General features: G+C 49.9%; 1 protein-coding gene across 1 annotated transcript in view; it reads right to left on the reverse strand.

The window, feature by feature from the left end:
• The window catches only part of GLRX3 (glutaredoxin 3), a 32,915-nt gene extending 23,872 nt beyond the window's left edge, over positions 1 to 9,043 (reverse strand). Inside the window, exons 1-2 of the mRNA XM_006880124.1 lie at positions 8,791 to 9,043; positions 8,557 to 8,671 (exon numbers count right to left, since the gene is read on the reverse strand). Coding sequence (XP_006880186.1) covers positions 8,557 to 8,671; positions 8,791 to 9,043 — 368 coding nt within the window. The remainder of the gene's footprint in view (positions 1 to 8,556; positions 8,672 to 8,790) is intronic.
• Positions 9,044 to 9,639: the final 596 nt, after the last annotated feature.

Below are 9,639 nucleotides of genomic sequence, written 5' to 3' on the forward strand. Positions count from 1 at the left end.
ATGTTCTTGCAATGGTGAATGTTACTATGAACACTGGTGTACAAGTCTCCATTTGTGCCTCAGTTCTCATTCTCTCACGGTATATTACAAGCAGTGGAATAGCTGGTCACATGGAATTTCTATGTTAAGCTTTTTGAGAAAATGTCAAACTACCTTCCAGAGTTGCTGTACCATTTTCCAATCCCACCACCAACGTAGGAGCGTTCCTATCTCACCACATTTATCCTATCACATTCCTTTCCTCTCCAACATTTATTACCTGTTATCGTATTGCCATGGGTAAGTCTGCTGTTAAGAGATCTCTCCAAAGTGCTGAAGAGCAATGGTGTCTCTCTGGAGACTAAGGTGCGTCTGATACAGGCCATGGTCTTTGCTATCACTTGTTATGCATCAGAGAGTTGGACAATGACTAAGGAAGATAGAAGGAAAATTGATGCCTTTGAGCTGTGGTGCTGGAGAAGAGTACTGAATGCACGCACCATGGCCTGTTAAGAAAACAAACAGATTCATCCTGGAAAAGGTTAAGCCGGGAGGCTCCTTGGAGGCAAGGATTCTGAGGCTCCGTCTAACATACTTTGGACATGCTGTGAGGAGAGACTGGTCCTTGGAAAAGGACATCATGCTTGGGAGGGTAGAGGGACAGCGCAGGAGAGGAAGGCCCTCTATGAGGTGGATTGATTCAGTGACTGGGGTAATCGGGATGGGTGGATCGGAAACGGTGCGACTGGCACAGGACAGAGCTGAGTTTAGGGCTGTTGTACACAGGGTCGCTCTGAGTCACAAGCAACTCGACGGCACATAACAACAACATCCTGTTAAACTTTGCCACTGCTGCTGGAGTGAGATGGTACCTCATAGTGGTTTTATTTTCCATTTCTTATTGCCAGTGATTTTGAAGCAGGTGGTTTTGAACTACTGACTTTGTGGACTAGCAGCCAACTGGTGAAGCCAACTGTGCCACCACAGCACCTCCCAAGAGTTCCAGAATGGAGGGTAAAAGCAGGAGCGTGAACACAGAGCTGCTGAGGTGCTCGGCTCAAGTCAACTCACTGCAGCTGCGTCGGAAGCAGCTCACAGCTGAGACTCCAATGGGTTTTCAGAGACTGGAAATCGCAGGGGAGAGGACTGTCCACCCTTCTCCCACAGAGCAGCTGGGAGACTCGAACAGCCTGCCTTTGGGTTGATAGTACATCTCCTTACTCACGTGGCCACCAAGCTGCCACTCTGGCTCCCACTCACAGTGAGCTCATGTAAACTGAACTGATCCCACACCATCCTCACAGCCCCACGGCGAGTGCCCTGTCGCCACCACTGAGTCAGTCCATCTCCAGGGTCTTCCCCTGTCCTGCTGATTCTCCTCTCCCAGCTGACGCCCTTCCGCAGAGACTGGTGTCTCCTGAGAGCATGTTCAGAGTGCATGAGACGGAGTCCTACCATCCCGGCTTCTAAGCAACATTTTCACAATCTGCACAAAGGCTGTGAGACGAATTTCACCATCTTTTCTTCTAAGGAGCACCTGAGCTGCACTTCATTAGGGACCCATGTGTGTTCTTTTGACTGTCCATGGTATACGCAGTATTCTTTGCACAGCATCACGGCAATTCTTCTCCTTAAGTCTTCCTTACTCACTCTTCAGCCTTGACATGCATATGAAGTGAAATGGAGTAAGTAGCACCTTTGTTCTTAAAGTGTCATGCTAGCATGCTAACACTTTAAAGGAGTTATTTTCAGCAGATTTGCCCAGTGCAGGACATGGTTTGATTTCCTGACTGCTTATTCCATAGGCGTTCCAAGTAAAACATCTTAAATCTTTCTGGTTATCATGATGTCACAGTCATCAAAAGCACCGGAAAAGATCAACAGTCACCCAGACCAAAGTATCACTCATGTGTGTGGCCATCAAGTAACCCAGGGACCTAACTGAGGATGGCAAAGGAAACTGCTGGGTTCCAGGAGGGAGGGTGAGAGGGGTGGCTCTCTTCAAACAGGACAGAAAGCCAGGGTGGAAAGCAGGGGGGATTCCCAAGCAGGACAGGCTTTGCTTACTGAATGAGGAGAGACGGAGGCATATGGACGTGGCTGACGACACCACACAGGTGTTGAGGGCGGAAGGAGGGCAAGGAAATGGTATGCGGATCCTTGGTTCTCCTGAGGGCAGGTGCTGGAACGACGGGTAATGGAAGACAGAGTCACAGACATGGGCACACAAAAGGGACGAGGAGGCTCGACAAAAGGACTCATCCAGGCAAAAAGGAGAGGCTGTAAGGTCCTGGCCCAGTAGATCAGGTATGCAGCAGGACAAGCAGTGCACAGCTGCTCTGTGGTAGAAAGACAGGCAATCTCCTCCTGGATGATTTAAAGCCTCTGAAAATCGGCTGTAACTCGACAGCACATAACAATGCCCTCTAGATTCATCCACGTTATGCAGTGTTTGACAAATCTGTCACTTTTTTAATGTTCACAGTTCTCTACGGTGTGAATGTATTCTTTATCCACTTGTCTGCTGATGTAACTAGGGTTGTCTGCATTCATCTGCTTTTGTAAAGAATGTTGCAACAAACGCAGGTGTGCATCTTTAGGATATACACCTAGCAGCAGGCCTGCTGGATCCAACAGTATTTCTATTTGCAACCTCCCCAGGAAGTCCCACGCTGCTTTCCGGTAGAAGCTGCACCTTTTAAACACGGTCCACAAGGAGCTGCCAAGCCCAAGGCAACGCCTCTCTAGCAGCTGAAATTCTTCAGCAGCCGTGAGAGAAAGGCAGTCTATCTCCTCTTGCTCAAGCTACAGTCTCGGGAAGCCAGGGGGAGGGTCAGCTAGGAGGTGGTTCAACCTGAGGAGCAACTGCGCTTTACCAGCAGTGTAAACAATCTCTCCACAATCTCACCATCATTTGTTGTTTACTGTTTTCCTGAACTTTGCTCCTTGGGCTGCTGGAGTGAGGTATGACCTTGTTTTGACAGTACCTCCGAACAGCTAACGATCGCAAGCATGCCATCTTTGGGGACGTGTTTTATCACGCCCTCTGCCCATCTGCAATTAAGTTGCTTGTCTCTTCTCGCTGAAACACTGGCATCTGCCATGGATTTGGGAGACTGGCACCTTGTCAGGCATGTCACTGCCAACTCTCTTTCCCAGTTTGCAGACTCTCTTTTTCACTTTTGGAGATGTCTTTTGATGAACATAACAAACACATTTTTAGAAAGTTCAGAGTATTTTAAAACCACTGAATGAACAAGATAAACAGGATGAGGTGAGACAAGCCCGTTCGGACCCTGCTAGTGGGAGTTAAATGTGGACTTGCTCCATTGTTTCACGTATTTACAACAACTGTCTGCTCCAGTGAAGCAACTAAAGTGAACAGAGATTTATGATTATGGATATTTCTCCAACATTTTACAGAGCATCTAAGGGGGAAAGGGAGGGGGTGGGAGGAATCTAACCTTGAACAATATACTTTTTTAAACTGTAAGATTATACCAAACCCAAACCCCCATTGAGTGACCCTCCACTGGCCTTCTGAGGCTGTAAACTTTAATGTTTCTCAACATTATTCAAGGCTTTCACACCTACTGCTAAGAGTATGAGTTAATCATACACAACTTGAATTCACGTTTCCACTTCCCCACCTCCAGGTCTCTGAGGAGTGCCTTCATTTAAACTCTACAAGGTCACATCTGTAACACAGCAACATGTGACACCCTGGGGTGCTGGGAAGAAGTGAAGTACCATAGGAAGGCCAAGAGGCATTTCCAAGATTTCACAGATGGTAACCTTCCATTCACACAAACACACACTGCCCAGCAATGTAAGGACAGACCCCTAAAACCATACAGTTGATGGCCTCCTCTCTGGACTGTCCACAACAGTGTCCTCCATCAAAGAAAGAAATTCACAGAAACATCATTTCAATTCTCGCCAAGAAATCTTAGCCTACCGAAAAAGTACAATCATTTGTTGTTGTCGCTAGGTGTCACCACATTAGCTCCAGTGTCCCGACCACAGCCGAATGAAAGCGCACGTGATCCTCAGTCTCCGCTGCACAGAGCCCAGCGCCCAGGTAACTGGCAGTCACCGCCTTGTGAATCCTCCCCTAACAAGCAGATGTCCTGGAGGAAGTGACACCAGGAAGCTCCTTTGAAGCAAGGATGACGAAGCGTCATCTCACACGCGCTGGGCATGCTTGCAGGAGGGACTAGTCTTTGGAGGAGGGCAAGACAGTGCAAAAGGTGAAAGGTCAGGAAAGAGAGGAAGACCCTCAATGAGATGGACTTGAGCCTCTCAGAGAGGATGAGGAAGGCGGGACAGTGTGCCAGGATCGGGCAAGATTCAGGTCTGTTGTTCCTAGGACAGCTATGAGTCGTAATTGACTCCACGGCAATTAACAACAACTACTGCTCAAAACACGACTTCCTTTTCCAGGGACTGGGTCTCCCTGATTATTACTCACTTATACCCAAAGTACAGTAAGATGAACATCACCTTCCCTACTGCGAAGGGGCACTCTGGCCGGGTATCTTTCAAGAGAGATTTCTCTGTTGTCTGGGCAGTTCATGGTATCTTTAATATACTGCACCACTGCTGCTGCTTCTGGCTTTGCTATTTACGGTCTAGCTCTCCCAGGCATAGGAGGTTATTTGTTCCCAATAGAGTCAGGTCTCTACTGTGAGAAGTATCCTGATCCTGGAAGTACTCATATCAAGAGAACCGCAGGAGCTCTGGTGGGGCACAGGCACGACCAGGAGCTCAGAGGCCAAGAGCAGCAGCAGCCCCCGTCCACATGGCTGAGGGGGAAGGGCCTGGAGAGGCAATCCCTAAGGAACCCTCCGGGGCATCTGACTTCATCACCCAGGGCCACGCTGCGTGCGGGTCTGCAGGACAGCACATGGTAACAGGTAATGCAGCGACCACTGTGCAATGCCACCATGTATTAAACGCTCCCCGTTATTGTACAAATGGGTAAAATATCTTCATTATGCCATAAAGGGGTAGAAACTTCCTGGTGTATAGACTCGGTATTGTTGTTTGGACTCCCAGGACCCTGTGAATACGCCCTGTCCTGCGTCATCCTCACAATCTCGGACGTGCTCCAGTCCACTGGTACCGTCACCATAGAAACCCATCTTGTCGAGGGGCTTCCTCTCTTTCTCACTGTTCATGTGCAAGCTCAAATTGAAGTTGAAGGAAATTAAAACAGGATCATAAGATCCAAAATATGACCTTGACTCTATTCCACCTGACTTTTAAATCTCAAGACTAGATCTGATACACTGAACAGTAATGAATGGAGACCAGATGACCGGTGGATGGCATCAAGAATGTCATCCAAGTGAAGGGATGAGGGGACAAACGCAAGGCCACACGAGCAAAAGCTCGAGAGACAGGCTCCATCTCCAAAATCAACAAGGAAGAGCCTTCTCTGGAGCCAGCACCCCGCACCTGTGCTCTCAGCTGCCCCACGAACAAAACAAAAGGTCAGCACAAAGCCGAGGAAGAAAAGACCAAAACAGATGTCAGGAAAGAACTCTGAAAACTGCACTAGAATGAAGGGAGGTCAAAGACAAAGGAAGAAATGCTGGAGTAAGAGAGATAAAAAGCTTGCAAAGGGCAGCGAGCGACATCAAAGCAAAGCAATACGACAAAATGTGCAGAGACCAGAGAGTTTCAGCTACTTCCTCAAAAACTTGCTCAGATAACTTACATACAAAAAAATTTCAATTTATACCAAGTTGTAACACTGTGAGAAAGGGAGGACCTGGAAGGCATATTTTACTATTATTACATTAGCAATGGTGCTCTTTTTCATATTTATAAATGCTTTCATCTTCGTAAGAACAGCAGGTACGTTCCGTGCTCAGATCCCAAGCCTGTGTCCCACGTGTTCATCTATGCTAATCACCACAGCAAGGATGCATGAGGCATGGGGCCATTTCAAGGAGCAAAAACTCCAAGAGGAATTTACTGTTACATTTGTGCAGGGCAAGTCCAAACAAGTCACACTTATTCCAAGAGGTCACCCTTCATGTCCCCATTTAAGGGGACATGCTTGTTGCACGTCCTTTACTTGCTTGTTCAAAGTGAAAACCTGAAGCATGAAATGATGAAGATCAAAGACTCTAGCCTTCAACACACATTACGTTCAACACGAAGAAACCACAATTCTCCAAACTGGCCCTAAGTGATAGCATGATCAACGGAGAAAAAGACTGAAGTGGTCGAGGATTTGTTTTTACTTAGATCCACAATCAACAGCCATGAAAGTAGGAGTCAAGAAATCAAAAGACGTGTTATCTTAGGCTATAAAGAGGACTGAATTTGTGTGAGAAGCAGGTAATATTTTGTGATTTTTTGATAGAAAATGGGGCAGTCTTTGCTGCAAATGGGGAGAAGTAATAGGTACCTCTCCTAAATAAAGTCCTCTTTCTAAGGGTTCAAAAAGATGTTACTTTGAAGACTAAGCTGCATCAGCCCATAAGCTATGGTGTGTTCAATCACCTCATGCACGGGTGAAAGTGCAAAGTGAAGAAGAAAGCCCAAGAAGACTCAGTGTCTTTTAATGATGCTGTCGGCGAATCATATGCAATGTACCAAGGACTGAAAAGAACAAACAAATCTGTCTCGGAAGTACAGCCAGAAGGCTCCTTAGGGAGTGAGAGACACGGGAAGTATATTGAGCATTGTCAAGAGGTGCCAAATCCTGGGGAATGACATCATGCTTGAAACGTGAGGGGTCTCAGGAAAGAAGACACCCCTCAATGAGCTGGCCTGACTCAGTGGCCGTGACGTCCTCAGAGTCAGCAAGGGCTGCTCACGGGCCATGGTGGTTTCCTTCTGCTGCAGACAGGGCACAGAAGCAGGAATGACTCAAAGCACCAACGCCAACAACAAAGACTCACAGTGTGGAAAAGTGTGGGTGAGTCAGAAACCAGCTGACATCGGTGAGGAGCAAGGTGTCCCAGGTAAATGTGAAATGCCAACAGCGCTGCTGTAAATAAGCACGACATCAGCACCTCCTACCTGAAGACTGGCAGCTCGCCCCACCTTGTCTGCACTCATCATCGAAAAAATCACAAACTACCACCTGCTTTTCATTCAAATTCTATCAGAAATGGACACTGAGACGCAGGCAATTAGCATTTAGGACCTGCATTCCCCCCCACTCCACAGTGAATATTAACTATCAGCTAGAGTCTCACTGCAATGAACCATAGAAATCACTCCACCCACAAAGAATGGCCACGCACCACTGCCTCCTGAACTGACAAACAGCGAGCAATCCCTCAACCCTGTCCTTGTCCAGGCCAGGTGAGGCCTCCTGGGTTGAGTCAAGTTAGGGTTTAGCAGAGACCACGGCACCAGCTGTATCGTTGCCCACGTCGGAAGGAACTTGACTGAAAGCAGAGTATTTTATTGACTATGCAAAAACATTTGACTGTGTGGGTCATAACAAACTATAGCTAACACTGAGAAGAATGGGAATCCCAGAACAGTTACTATGCAGATACAAAATCTATACCTAGACCAAGAAACTGCTGTCTAAACAGAGCAAGGGAGCAGTACCTGGTTTAAAATTGGGACAGTGTGTGTCAGGGCTGTATCCTTTCTCCGTATCTATTCAATCTGTATGCTGATAAATCATTCCAGAAGCTGGCCTTTCTAAAACAACTGTGGCTTCAGGATTAGAGGAAGACTCATCAACAGCCCACAGTATTGCCTGCTGAAGGCAAGGAGAATCTGAAGCGATTGGCACACAATATCAAGGAATGCAGCCTTCAATATAGACTACATCTCACCATCAAGAAGACAAAAATCCTCACCATTGAACCAACAGGCAACATCATGATAGGGAAAAAGCACTGAAACTGTCAATCATTTCATCTTGCTTGAATCCACAATTAACACGCTTGTTACCCTGGTTAGAAGATAAGGAGATGTATAGCATTGGAAACCTGCTGTAGGGGATATCTCTCCAAAGTGCTAAAGAGCAAAGATGTTATTTTCAAGACTAGGGTGCACCTGATTCAAATCATGGTATTTTCAACTGTTCCCCAGGCTTATGAGAGCTGGAAAACGAATGAAAAAAGATGTGTGTGTGTGTGTGTGTGTGTGTGTATCAATGCTTTTGAATTGGGATGTTGGTGCAGAGTACTGACTAGCCCGTGAATGGATCATGGACTACCAACAGATCAAGTCTGTCCTGGAGCAAGTGCAACTGGCGTGTTCCTTAGAGCCAAGGATGGTCAAACTTGGTCTCTCTTGTGTTGGGGAGGGTGTCAGGGGATCCAGTCTGGAAAGGTGGAGTGGGTAGAGTGAAGACGACCCTCGGCAAGGTGGATTGGCACAGTGTGCCAAGGGGGTTGCAAGGCTGGTAGCTGGCAAGTGGAGGAGAGTTTCCATCTTCATCACCCTCAAAAAACCAACTACTGGCTCCCATGGAGAGGTTGCTGACTTCAAACCTCCAACCTTTGGGCGAACAGCTCACCATGCTCCATTCACAACGTAGTTAGCAAAGCAAGGCTGTCCTCAGAGGGTTGTGGAGGGAAGTGGCATGGCAACCGAGCGCCCAGGTAAGCACTGCCAGCGGGCACCTGCCAGGTAAGCACTGCCAGCGGGCCCTGCAGGCACCCGCCCGAAAGCACGGCGCTCAAGCTTTCTGCACAGTCCTCTGTACCTTCCCGAGGGCACAAGGCCCAGGCGGGACTACACACGAAATCCCCGCCTGTGGTCAAGCACACACTTTAAAAACCATTTTCAAAGGAAGACGAAGTCGCCTGGCCAGCAAAGCCTTACTGGGTCCCTTCTGGTGACTGCGACAGATGGACAGACGGGGACCTCTGTCCGCGCCACACTCGCGCCCCAACCTCCAGGCCAGCGGGGTCTCGGCCTCGCGCGGCCTCTCGGGAAGCTGAGTCACCGCGCGTGACCCCAGCTGACCAGGCCCCAGCCCGAGTGACCCTGGCCCAACAGGACCGGGTGCCGGGCTCGGGCGGCCTCCCGCCCCGAGCAGCCCGGGCTCGCGGGGCCCATCTGCCGGGCCCAACATGGTGACCACGAGGCGTGCGCGGGCCGGTCCACCGAGGCCAGGGCGCGGCGGTGGGGCGATGTCCAGCTCGCCCCAGGTGCCCAGGGCACGCGAACGGCCGCCGCCCCGCTCTAGCTCCAGCCATCCACTGCCCGCTTACTTGGCTTTGAGACGCAGCAGCTCCTCAAACTGCCCGGCTGAGTCGACCGCCAGCACCGCCGCCCCTGCCTCCTCCGTCGCCATGCTACCGCCGCCAGGCCCGAGCAATGGAGTGCCGGCGGGTCGATGCGCGCGCCGAGCCACGCGAGGCTGCGCACTGGCGCGGCGACGCCTCTCCAGACCACGCCCCCACGCGTGTCACGTCACTAGGCCCGCCCCGTAGGGCCCGCCCACTCGCGCCCCGCCCCCTGCGGCCTGTGCTTCCCGTCCGCAGGGCTGCCCCGTGACCCCGCCTGTGAAACACAAGTCATTGTCCCTGCACGGCCCCGCCTCCCCGAACTCCGGCACCGCAGATCTGAATACTGAGTCCCGCCCCGTGGGCCCCGCCCTTCCCGGCGTGTGCCCGCCTCCCTCAGGCCCGGCTCGCAGGCCCTGCCCCACCACCCAGGCTCCCTCAG

This window comes from Elephantulus edwardii, unplaced genomic scaffold (assembly GCF_000299155.1).
Source record: "Elephantulus edwardii isolate Elephantulus edwardi_28Jun2011 unplaced genomic scaffold, EleEdw1.0 scaffold00006, whole genome shotgun sequence".
Taxonomy (NCBI): domain Eukaryota; kingdom Metazoa; phylum Chordata; class Mammalia; order Macroscelidea; family Macroscelididae; genus Elephantulus; species Elephantulus edwardii.